This window comes from Lethenteron reissneri, chromosome 18 (genome assembly GCF_015708825.2).
Source record: "Lethenteron reissneri isolate LAM-NWPU_2019-01 chromosome 18, ASM1570882v1, whole genome shotgun sequence".
Classification (NCBI taxonomy): domain Eukaryota; kingdom Metazoa; phylum Chordata; class Hyperoartia; order Petromyzontiformes; family Petromyzontidae; genus Lethenteron; species Lethenteron reissneri.
The window spans coordinates 64,923-77,892 of NC_083796.1; the positions used below are offsets into that span (position 1 = coordinate 64,923).

The following is a 12,970-nucleotide window of genomic DNA, read 5'->3' on the forward strand; positions in this document are numbered from 1 at the left end:
GTTAAAATAGTGTTTTTTATTGCGCTACCAGTATGCTCATAGTAATAAATGGTTAATACTGATTATATTATGACCTGTTTGCTGCACTAATTGAAATGGCGAGAGCAACACCACGACGGGTTTAGCTTCTTAACTGAGGAACGCAGGCTGCTGTCAAGAGTGGTGATGTGGTCACCTCGCTGAACTTAAAATCCAGAGGTTGCCGTTTCTAACTCCTGGCCGGCAGTTTACCTAATTCCCCTGCCCCCATCCCTCCTCCCTCCAAGAGTGTGGAACAACTAAATACCCTCTAGAGCTCCCTGTCGTGGAGACCCTTCTGCAAGCAGTGACGTAAGTAAGCAGTTGCAGGGCTGGACTTTTACCTTTTTAACTGATAAACGAGGGTGAATGAACCACGCCAGTGACTTATGCTGCCGTGCCCTTTGTACGGTCGTGCGAGCCAATTGGCTCCAATCCAACTGGAATCGGTTCCTCAATTTCATAACGAGTGACCTATTCTGAAAACGGTTACTTGTATCCGGTTCTTGTTGAACACCCCTACCATGGTACCATTTACAGAGCTGTTCATAATCAAGCCATCTTGACGGTGCAACACCTTCACTCGCTCGCTTGCTTTGCTGTGTTGCCAGTGTAGATGTGTGTGTACGTTCCAAGTTGGGGGGGGGGGGGGGGTGGGGGGTGGCATTGCCATGGTTGGCGTGCTGCGTTAATATCCCAGCGACCTGAACTAAATTTTCAATTGTGGCCAACATCTGTGAGGACTATCTGTACCGGTTCCAGGCCTTTGCTAGGTCGACTTGGCCTTAAATCAACACCTGGTGTGGTTTTTTTAGATCAACAATGGGGAAGACAAAGGTAGCCAAGCATTGTGTTGGCCACCTACCGCCTGGTGTGCGGTGCCGGCCTTAATAGGTGCTGCTCGCGAACAGCATTTGCCCCAACAGTCTGCTAAAGGCGACATGGGGGATCTTGTCTCTGTTGACAGCCGTGACACCCAGAGGAACGGCCTGGTGTTTGTGTATGACATGACGGACTCCACCTACCGCAACTTTGACTACGAGCTCTGCGTCAAGATGCTTAACCTACTCAAGGTCGGCTTACACAGTCTGCACACATACACAGTTTGATTCGACTCCATTTATACACGACTTTGATAATCATTTTGAAGCCAAGTTGATGTTTTTGGAACTTAATTTTAGTATGAACAGCATTAAAAGTAATTTGTGAGAGCTAACTTTCATTGCAGGAAATTTGTTTACCGTAATATTTTATCTTTGTGCATGTATATAACGTGCTTATCACTGCTCTGATTTATATTTGCTTCATTGCTGTAGTTTATTTGTTTTGCTTTTGTTGTTGTGGTAACCCAGGTCACTCTTGAAATGAGACTCATCCTGCTCTCAGAGTTCTCACCTTGTTAAACAATCAAACCTGAATGGCTTTTGCTTCCCGCTTATCTGGTATGCCGAGCCTCTGTGCGTTACGAATTATACTGCAGCGTGTGGAGACGGTCTGCATAATCAATGCCGCTGTATGATTTTTCTTGTTGTGGTGTGCAGGGTGCGTTTCCCGCGCGGCTGAAGCGTGTGCTCATCGTGTCATCTCCCATCTGGTTCCGTGCTCCCTTCACCGTCCTGCGTCTCTTCGTGCGGGAGAAGCTTCGTGACCGAGTGAGCCCATCCTCGCGGCACACTCGCAGCAGTAGTAGCCGAGCAAGCACAGTCCTCCGGGCAGCAATATATACAACCTAGAAATTATATATATATGTTGAACTTCTTTCGCACCATACGTAGCTAATTGGAGGTACGAGGAAAGTAAAAATGTGACTTATTCATACTTGGTGGCTCTTGTCCTGATGTTTGACAGTTAGCAGTGAATGTCGTTTATCTACATTTGGTTGAGAATTGTTAAAATTGCCAGTGAGAGCTGAAACTGGTAATTGGTGCATGCAACCCTTGTAAACATGACGACTTAATGTTTGGCTGTTTTTAGTGGTGGAGGGGCTTAACGACGACACGCATTCACCAGATGATTGTGGCCTCACCAAAAATCTATAATTATATAATTAGTCTTCAAATGTGCAGGGTGGCACCGTGTTAATTCTCGCGCCTCACGGCAAGAAGGGATGGGTTTGATTCCTGACATAGGTTACTTTTCTGTTTTGGGTTTGTATGTTTCCCCCTGTTCTGCATGGGATTCTTCCTGGTTCTCTGGTTTCTTCCCACAGCTAAAAACATGCTAAATAACTCGTATTGGCCAAAACAATCATATAGGATTACACAAAGCAACATTGTCTTTTGAAAAAACCTGGCAGGACCCTCCTGAAAAAGAGGCTTGAAACTCGATGAAGATTTCCTGGGTAAACGAGCTTAATAACATTAATAATAAATAATGAATGGTGAGTGCAGTTTTGGTGCCGCTGAGTGTGACATTGTGATTTCTGTCTCCGCCTGCGCCAGGTGTGCACCGTGCGCCTGTCGGAGCTGCAAGCATTTGTTCCCTGCGCATCGCTGCCATCCCAGCTGGGGGGCTCGCTCCCACTTGACCACACTGGGTGGCTGCAGGCCTGCGCCTCGTCCAACTCTGCGTCCACCACTGGCTACACCAGCATGGACGACCTCCTCTTTCTGCCATCCATCTCTAACAACGCTCCGCTCAGCCCCTGCAACAACCAGCGCCAGCCCAACGGCGCGCAGCCGGGTAGCGGTGGCGGTGGTGGCGGCACAGGCAACAACAACGGTAACTATGTCAACAGCACTAGTGTCTCGCGGCAAGAAGCCCCCTGGTTCCGATTCCGGAGTCGGACACCTTTCTGCATGGGTCCAGGGTGTAAACTGACATTGATTGTTTTTTATTTGAATGACCCACAGAGGACCTTGACATACAGAGCACGCACGTAACGACACACAGACATTTAAATGTATTACTTGTACAGTGTGCATTGACAGTGAATATACTACACATTAAATGGGCACCTGGTGCGGCATGTAAACATTGGCACTGGAGAGACAGCGGCCGGTGAGGCCGGTTCTGGTCACGCCATCCTCTCATATGTTCGTCTCGCCGGCACTTGTCCCACTCGTCGGGGTGGGCTCCACGGGAGAACTTTGTCTTCATTTTGTGTGTCCGTGCAGCGGATGGGGAGGAAGGCTGGCTGCATGGTGGCATTGGTCCGGGCCGCACCCTGGAGGAGCTGGTGTACCACCTGAAGGCCGTGAGGAAGCGCGGCATCTACAGCGAGTACGAGGAGATTGCGCGTCAGCCGCCCACCGGGACCTTCCACTGCTCAAAGTGAGACGAGTCTGCTGCACAGGGCCTCTGAGGCAGTGAAACTTGATCCGTCCCCAGTCTGTAATGTAATTAACTATGAGCTAACTATTATTTTGCCAGCTATATAGCTCTCCTTCAGAAGTGACACATATTATGGATAAAAGAAAGTGAAATAATCATGTGGACATTTATAGCAGCCAAATAATCAAAACACTTGTTCCTAAAATGAGTTTAACATCTACATGAGTTTACCATCTAACAGGGCCCGTGCCTATAAACATCTGGCATTGCACCAACATTGGTTCAAAGAAGTCTGGACTGCTGATGAGATACTGAATGTTGAAACTGGTCCAGAGTTTGTGTTAAACCAATGCTGCTGAAAAAAGTTGTCATAATGAAGGCTCTATGTGGCTGATGGGATTTGTGTAATTTTTTACTTTTATTGTCGAGGGACAGATTTTGGAAAGAGGTAAATTATCTACTTATTTTGTTATTCATATTGTCTGCAATGACGTCAATTATTTTCTTGTGACTCCATTCGAGGTGTTTTGAGGCCGAATCGTATGTCAAGCCCCTCTCCCTGCCAGCAGCCGCTTCTCCCAGTCCACAGATCGAACTTGTGAATTTCCTCCCAAAGAGATGATGGCAGGGGATTCCAAAGTGGAGCAGTGCGAGGGGAAAAATCAGAAAGCGAAGTATTGTGATCTGCAGTGTGGTGAATAAGTGGATGTGGGCGAGTGGGCGGCTAAGTGAATGAGTTGTGAGTTTGGTGGTTGCACAGTGTGGATGAGATTAAATAGTCTGGTAACCAGTCCTCAACATGGAATCTACGAGCGAGGTTCATGGGAACAGTAACCATGGTAGTAGCGGTAGCAGTGATACGTAGCGAACTGACTGTCGGTGAGTGAATGAGTGACTGGAGTGAATCATGTACCCCCCCCACCTCTTCCCTCTGCCTGGGGATGACACTGAAAGTGCAGTCCCAGGGATAGACAAATCAGAGCCAGGGAAATCCCCCCCCCCCCCGCCTTGCTGGTGGGTCTGCTGGTGGGTCTGCATGTCTGTCTCTTGTGCGTGGAGTACACTTGTAGATTTAGTCCACGGTCCACAGCCGAAAACCAGCACAACCTTTAGTCGCACACATTTTAAAACTTGTATTTTACCAGGCTTATATGGCTCTTTTTCAGAAACGACCTGGCCACAAATGATAGCTCAATTAAGTGGCTTATGTAGAAACTTAAAGCAACCAAATACTCTAAATGCATGTTGATCTTAAATACGGAGGGGAAAACCGGAGAACCCTGCGACAATGGGGAGAACATGCAAACTGCAAATATACAGGCATTGGGGTCATCATTGGCCTCGTGTAGCCATTGGAACCACTCGTGATGCCACCTCGGTCGGGACCGACAAGCTAGGTATCTGGCCCTGGCTCGTGGACTGTTTGTGCTTGCGGCATCTGACCTCGAGCCCGCTGTTGTGTGTGCCAGGCTGCCGTACAACTTTGGCAAGAACCGCTATACAGACGTCTTGTGCCTTGACCAGTCGCGCGTCAAGTTGGGCTCCTCTGGGAATGACGAGGTAGGAACTTGGGTCCTTAATAGCCGTTATTTTGCATTCACGGTGGCTGCTGCAAACAGAGCAACATCTCGAGCAATGAACATAACTTGTTCAGTTTAACCGAGAATAAAAGGGAAGTGCTGCCACAGCAGTGGAACGGTCAGCAGCACACTGGACTTGCAATCCCGGGGACTGCAGTTGAAAAAATGAGGTCAAGTTAATCCCCTCCTCACCCACCGTGTCTATCGACCCAGCACCAGTGTAAATGTGTGCACCACAAGTTTATCAATCCGCAGAGTCGCACGATGGGTTTGGTTAATTTGTTGTTACGCACATCTTTCAACGCAGTGGGCGGTTAACTTGGCCCACCACCTCTCCGTGGTTTATAAAATGCCTACCACTTTGTGGGGGATGTCAACAGTGGTTTTCCTATAGGTGAACGTAGGAATGTAAAATTCCCACCACTGGCTCTGGAGGGCTGTAATCGGCAGATGAGCCTAAATTCCTCAATGCTCATTTGAGCAGCACAAGTTCACTTTGACTTGCATGTGAACGTTCGTCTGAGTGTGTGTGTGCGCGTGAGGAGCGCTAGTGTAGCGGTTAGCGCGCTGTGCTACGAACCCAGAGGCCCGAGTTCGATTCTCTCTAACGGCCAACACCAATGACTATTATCGCAACCGGTTCTGGGCTTCCCCTAGGTCGACTCGGCCTCATGAGTACCTGGTGCGGTGTGTAAACATCGCCACTCGGGAGACAATGGCGGCCGGGCATGGTGCTGGCCACCCACCCCCTCGTGTGCCGTGTCGGCCTTCATAGGTGCTCTCTAAAAGCACTTGCCCTAAAAGTCTTAAGGCAATACGGGCGATCTTTGTCTTTGTGTCATGCGTAGAAGATGGACTACATCAACGCCAGCTTCATGGATGGTTACAAGCAGCACAACGCGTACATCGCCACGCAGGGTACGATGGGGGCGGGGGGCCAGGGGGGCCGTGTGACTCGCAAACGTCACCTGTGGTTGCATTTGATACGTCCATGTCTGTCGACTCGCCAGTGCAAAATAAGCACCTTGAATCTGTGCAGATGGTTTGGAACCCATTTTTCTACCTAAACATTTACTAAATGTGACCTTGGTTATGTTTGTGCACTGTTTTACATTTAATCCTTGAATGCAATTGTTTTTTATATGATTTCTGTTTGGTTGCTTTTGGTCTGATTTCTATTTTTGTCATTGTTGTGACCCAGCCCACTCTTGCAAATGATACTCAGCCTGGTCTCTTTGAATTCTTGCCTGGTTACACAAAAGAAACCTGAAACATGAGCCTCTGGCCTTGCCTGGCCAATGGCGCGACTCTAGATCGTTCCTAGGCATGGTGGCAGCGCGGTTGTAACACTCACGCCTTGACAAGGAGGGTTCGATTCCCGACTGCGTTGAGTGGTGGGGAGGGGCTTAACGACACGCATCGCTAAACACTCGCCGTTTTCATTCGTGTTTGCCAGACATCCCATTGCAGTAGAGCCCTCGTGAAAAAGTCTTTGGGCTCGGCGTGGCTTTTTTGGGTAAATAAGTAATGGTTATTTATCAGCGCTGTGACTCGGCTAACGCAGGCTCCCCCAGTATCGCCAGTTCTCACTTGAGACGTTCACCATGTGAGGCTTTTCCAGCATCAACTGAAGCAAACCCAGAGCTGGCCCTGTTCGCAGGCCTGCGCAAGGGCGTGAGCGTTTAGCTTTTGTTTGGTTTGACCCAGTGAGAATTTGACGGACCAGGATGATTCTGTTTACAAAAGTGACATGGGGGTGCTGCTACATGCCGTCGGCAGAGCTCGCGCAGTGACATACGCCCGTGTCGCTGTGCGCAGGCCCCATCCCGCAGACCTTTGTTGATTTCTGGAGGATGGTGTGGGAGCAGAGAGTGCAGGTGATCGTCATGACCACGCGGTGAGGGTCACCCCCAGTGCAGCCATCTCATTTCCTCTGTCTCGGTCAAACTGTCACATTGGCCCTGTAAAGTCAAGTAAATTTAACAGTGATCAGCAGGATGGCGCCAGTGTTAACACTTGTGCCTCACAGCGAGAATCCTTTGTTCAATTATCTGTTTGGAGTTTGTATGCTTTTCTCTCTCTTCTGAAGAGGATGACTGTGGGGGGGCGTTAAGTGCTTTGCACTACGAACCCAGCGACCCGAGTTCGATTCGGCTCCCAGCCAATACCAGTGATGATTATATGAACTAGTCCTGAGCCTCCCCTTGGTTGACTCTGCCTCCAATTAGTGTCTAGTGCAGCATGTAAACATGCCACGCACCATGCTCCCCATATAGTTTTGTCGAACTAGGACCCATATCTAACGGAGCCTATAAACACCTGGCAGTTAACCAGCATTGGCTCAAGAAAGTATGACTGCTGATCAGACACTGTCAAAACTGGTCAAGTTTGTGTGTATTGAACCAATGCTGCTGAAATGACTCACGGAAGGAAGGCTGTTTGGCTGTTGGGATGTTTTTTTAACATGGAGGGACAGATATGAAGGAGGTAAATCGTCGGTTTCATTATTTTGTCACATTCTCGACGTGTACGCTTAACTGATGTGTACTCTGGCCCGTGGGCCGCGTGAGCCCCAACTGGAATATGGGAGATTCGTGCGTGCTTATGTAATGGTGCAAAGTGAAGCGGTTTCGATCGCCGTGGACGTGTGGTGTTTGTGTTTCCGTGTACGCACGCCCTGCTCAGGGTGGTGGAGAGGGGCCGCGTGAAGTGTGGCCAGTACTGGCCTCTGGATGCTACAAGCAGCTGCACGTTCGGCCCTTTCACGGTCACCAGCCTGCATCTGGAAAAGTTCCAGGACTACAACCTGACCACACTTGAAGTCCACAACATGCAGGTCATTCTGGTCATTCTGATGGCCTTCCTCGTTGGTTATTCTGACTTTTTGGGGGGTTTTTTTCCTGAAGCTGGTGTGATTTCAAATGAAGCAATGCATATCTAATTGCTGCCAATTATTTCTTTGAGAATTGCTCTTTAGCTTACCAGTGAGTTTGCTGAAGCAACAATTGTGTCCTTAAACGTTTGCACATGTGACAATTTATTGTTTGACTTTTGGGTGGTGGAAGGGATACGTGGCCTAACCTAAAAATCAAATGTGAATAAGGCACGTCTTGAATGTGGTGTCGCTTGTCATCTAATGATGATGATTTTGTTTTTGATTGAGCTGCCTTCCTCTGTCCGGGGCATTTCAGCACCCTACACAACAATGAGCGACTTGCATCACATCTCATTCATTTGAACCGCGAACCTCTGCAATGAGCGCACCGCTACTGGGCTCATCGCCGTCAGACGGTGTCTGTGCAACGGTGCTGTGCGTGCGTCTGTGTATAGACGGGAGAGACCCGCGAGGTCGCGCACTACCAATACATGAGCTGGCCGGACTTCGGGGTTCCTCGATCGGCGCTCGGCATGCTTGACTTCCTGGCGCACGTGTCGCGGCACCAGGCGGCAGCGACGCAGGCACTGGGGGGTGAATGGCGCGGGCACCCGGGGGGGCCACCCGTGGTCGTGCACTGCAGCGCCGGTATCGGCCGCACCGGTACGCACATACTGGGCCTGGGCCACGAGTACAGATCGACTTGGCCCACTCACTCACTCGCCCAAAAGCAGCCATGGTAGATTTAACTGTGACCTTAGCTCGTTGATTCCTCCACCTATTTTGAGGAATCTGGCATACCAAACATTTGTGTCATCCACACCGTTTTCAACCACCACACTGCAGATCACAACAACTCGCTCAACCAATCATTCACTCACTAACCCAGTCATTGACCCTATCAATCACCTACCCACTCACTCCACTGCAGATCACAACATTTATCTTTCTTGCTTCCTCCCTCACACTTCTCCACTTTGGAATCCCGTCACGATTTCTTTTCCCAAGACTTTACAATAGGGTTGCTCCGTTCAAGAGACATGTTAACACTCATCTCTGACAGCTTTGATAGTGCTGCTTATATTACTGGCCACTTGATGTGTTGGGCATGTGCTTATCAACTTTATTTTAAAAGCCTTATCCAATAAAAATAAAAAATTACCAGGTAAGGCCCACTGAGCTATGCAGCTCTCTTTCAGAAGCAACCTGGCTATCACAAATTATAGCTCAATGAAATGGCTTATCATATGGAAATTTAAAGCGACCAAATACTCTGCATATTTACACATGATCTCTCATTTCCTTATATTTTCAGGGAAGATGCAGTCCAAAAATTTTTTCAGGATGGTCCTGCTTCATTGGGATGTTTACTCAACACCAATTACTGTGCTAGTTTTTAGCTGTGGGATGAAACCAGAGAACCTGGTTGAAACACATGCAGAACAGGGGAATAACATTCAAACTCCTTGCAGAAAGGCGCCCAAGTCAGAAATCGGACCCAGGTCCTCATGAGGAACAAGTGTCACCGTTCCGCCACCCTGCCACCGGCATTGTGAATCGTAATATTCCTATAAACTCCTCCTGTATTACCATATAACGCAACGTGACACGACACGCGATGCCGCACGTGTTTCTCCCCCCCCCGTCGTGAATCTGAAATCGGGCCGCGTGCTTCCCGCAGGAACGTTCTGCACGCTGGACATCTGCCTGGCAAGGTTGCGCGAGGTGGGCACAGTGGACGTGGCGGGCGCGGTGCGGCGCATGCGCAGCCAGCGCGCGTTCTCCATCCAGACAGCCGACCAGTATTACTTCTGCCACACGGCACTCATCGAGCACGCGCAGCGCGCCGGCCTGCTGCCCGCGCACGTAGAGTGGTCTCCCAGCGACATCGACTCCGACAGTGACTAACCAGGAGCCCGGCCGCACCAACCAGACTCGCTCGGCGAATGGACACGCACGCACGGCCCGGTGCGGCGCCGCGGCCTCCATGTGACGGGAGGCAGCGCCGCCGCAGACGCAGGCCCCGCCGCTCGGGCGAGCACAGCCCACATCGTCTGCATTGTGTCTCGTGTATAAACGCAACAAAACCCGGGTCACACGTATACTTTTGCCTTTTTATTATGTGCCTTTGAATCCTTTAACGCAGTCTTGCAATCATACTGATGGGCGGAGGTTGGTTCTGGTTATATTTCCCAGTATGTAAATACTGTGTACGATATATGTGTGTATACATATGTGTACGGTGGTTGGACTGTGATCATGTGAGTGTTCTGAATGCAAAGAGTTCATGCATTGTACTCGTGGGTGGGGTAGGTCAAAACTGGGGACAGTGTGGGTTGGCGGAGGGAGGGGGTAGCGTGTGAAAGTGACTAGACAATACTTGTGCGTATCTGCTCCCAGGAATCCTACACGTGTCTGTGTGACTGTCGCGATTCGGGGTCGATTCCTACAGAACGGGGAAAGTCTGTGGGGTCTGTTCGCTCCTCGTGTCGTCCAGTGGGGAAGTTGGTAGTGGCCGTATGAAGAGAAGGGCCACGGCCGGCACCGACCCGTGACGACATTCTGTGTTGCCAATCGGTAGAGGTTGCGTGTTTTGTAACCGGGCGGCATGTGTTTGTGAGCGTGGGTCTGTGCCGGAGACGGCGCCGGTTCTCGCTGGGCCTTGTCGCTTGACGGAGTCCAGGGCGCCCACTCTTTTGTCTGCTGGCTGCTCAAGAAGGGAGTGGTGTTGAGACAAGCGTGAAGGCCTTTTTTACAGTAACTAATTTCTTTTGTATTTTCGTCGTGTACTCAATAGACGTCTGTGCATTTACATATTTAGAAAGTATAATCTCTATACTGTTGCGTACTATGGTAGTCGCTGAAGGTACCTTAACAGGAAGAAATCCGGTAATTGATAAAGATTGTTCACAACAAGACTTTAGTTGTAAGCCTTTTATTTATTGCTACTTATAATAATAATAAAACGTATACTCTGGCATTCCGCAGTCGCGTATGCACATTAAAGGGATTTCCAGCCGGGTTGCTCAGTGGTGGAGCGAGTGGCTTGTAATTTGAAGGCTAATGAGTTCAAACCTCAGGGGGGAGACTTGCCCATCATCCCTCTGGGGTTGATAGACTTAGTCCACTTTGTCAGGATTCAACAGGTGGTTGGCCTATAAAGCAACTCGCCCCATTTGAGCAGAAACTCATTTTGTTGAAAGCATCACACTGCAATGTCTTAAGTGAGAACAGTCTAAAGGCTCGGGAAGGTCCTGCTACATTGAGATGTTTGGCTAATACAGCGTACATGTTTTGGCTATGGGTGGAACCTGAAACCAATGTAAAACAGGGGCAGAACGTGCATCGCACAGAAAGGTGCCAAAATCAAACCCAGGTCATTCTGACTCTCAAGTGTTGCCAGTATACCACCATGAGGCTGAAGTTGGTGTCTTATTTGCAGCCCAATTTTAAATAAGTAGCTGGGGATTTCACTGGTGAAATGGCCTTGGGCGATGAATTTCAAAGTGGACATCTCAAGAAGAGAACCCCTCTGCGAGCACCAATCAGATTTGGCACGGCCCAACGTGGATATCGGTCTCGCAAGGGGTGCCAATTGTGGAATGGGCAAGGACCGTTTTCTAGATTTTGTACCGCTGGCGTTTCACAGAGTTGACACGTTATTCCCCATGCCTTGCCGCCATCGCTGTCCTTAAATGCGAAACACGAATGCATTCCATATCGTTCTATATTTGTTCGAATTGTGAAAATAACCAACTCCTTACAGAAACAAGTGTACACCGTCTACTAAAATGTACTATACAGCATATGTTACATGGTTAAGACAGATCAATATTTGTACAAAATTCACATCAACATTTAGAAGTTGATGTTTATTCTGTGGCCCACAAATACCGTGCAGCTCATGTAGCATAAGAATACTTACTGTGACTACTTAAATAAAGGTGTCTACATTACTTGTACTGAATGTACGATGGGTTTGTATCCACGGAGTGACCGAGTGATGCAATGTAAATTAATCTCAATTTTGGAGCTTTTGTGACTGCAGGAATTATTCTTTGGTTCTTTCGGTTAAGTCATGTATAAAGATAAAATAATAAATTAAATAATAGCATACTACAACGTTTCGACTGCTTGTGTTGCAGTCGTAACGTCGTAGTATGCTATTTAATTTATTTTATCTTTATACGTGACTTAACCGAAAGAACCAAAGAATAATGTAAATTAACTTGCACCAGTTCTTGGTTCTGCTCGAGCTCTTGGATCACACCTGCACTGTACCAACAACCTGACGTTAACTTGGGGCCTCCCAGTCCCAAATAAAGGGTGATCCATTTGGCATGGTCACTTGCATATTCACTGCATTGCTATACAAAGTGAAGGAATACGGCACGCACAGCTGATCTATCGCTGGGAATCTGTGTGGTCATCGGCATGACTTAACGCGAAGGGCGATCTGCAGGTGACCTGTTGGTGTGTTCCTCGTGTTTGGGCCTCAAGCCTTGAACGTCTTTGAGCGTGACAAGTGTCATCCGTCCAGTGATTTTGTGTGGGAGGCATCAACAAAGCTTGGCTCTTTTTTTGTTCCAAACTCCATTTTAAAATGCAAACTATTCAAAAACACGTTAGGATAGTGGTCGGCAACTAAAATAAAAGCAATTCATTTTCGAATTCCGTAAAAAAAAACCTCTTAAATAGCCACAATGCATGTGAATGAGACTTCTTAACTTCATGAAGTAATCTTTAAAGCCGCCTACGGGTTCTGGAGCCGCAGTTTTCCGACCCCTGCGCTCGGCCAAAGTGCTGTATGTTAATGGACACTTTACACATTTGCCCTTTGCTCAGCAAGTGTGCAAAGGACAAATTTATCGGAATGTTTTTATTTATTCCGACTTTTAAATGAAAACCTAACTGACGATATGACACACTTGGGACATAACGAACTCTGCAAGGGTGCTCTGGAAAGACCGTGCTCTGGAGTGTGTTGCTGCTGCTGCTTGTCCTTTGGTCATTCGGCTTTCGTGCCTGTTGGGGTAAAATCCCAGAAATGCATCTTGCAAATAACATCAGAGCACAGCACAACAAAATTAAAAAGAATATACAAGGGTTATCCTTCCGTATGGCTAAATCAGAATTAGATGTTGATTTTTGAGGTTGGTTCGGCACTGAAATGCGGAATCCTGAATTTTGTGTAGTACTGGCGTGTCTCCTCCGAACCTCTCGC

The 12,970-nt window shown here is 48.4% G+C and overlaps 1 protein-coding gene across 1 annotated transcript in view; it reads left to right on the top strand.

Moving 5' to 3' along the window:
• PTPN9 (protein tyrosine phosphatase non-receptor type 9) overlaps window positions 1–11,708 on the top strand; it is a 45,654-nt gene extending 33,946 nt beyond the window's left edge. Inside the window, exons 17-26 of the mRNA XM_061553323.1 lie at window positions 986–1,091; window positions 1,560–1,670; window positions 2,460–2,739; window positions 3,135–3,291; window positions 4,761–4,851; window positions 5,720–5,789; window positions 6,690–6,768; window positions 7,557–7,707; window positions 8,202–8,409; window positions 9,428–11,708. Coding sequence (XP_061409307.1) covers window positions 986–1,091; window positions 1,560–1,670; window positions 2,460–2,739; window positions 3,135–3,291; window positions 4,761–4,851; window positions 5,720–5,789; window positions 6,690–6,768; window positions 7,557–7,707; window positions 8,202–8,409; window positions 9,428–9,654 — 1,480 coding nt within the window. The 3' untranslated portion in view covers window positions 9,655–11,708. The remainder of the gene's footprint in view (window positions 1–985; window positions 1,092–1,559; window positions 1,671–2,459; window positions 2,740–3,134; window positions 3,292–4,760; window positions 4,852–5,719; window positions 5,790–6,689; window positions 6,769–7,556; window positions 7,708–8,201; window positions 8,410–9,427) is intronic.
• Window positions 11,709–12,970: the final 1,262 nt, after the last annotated feature.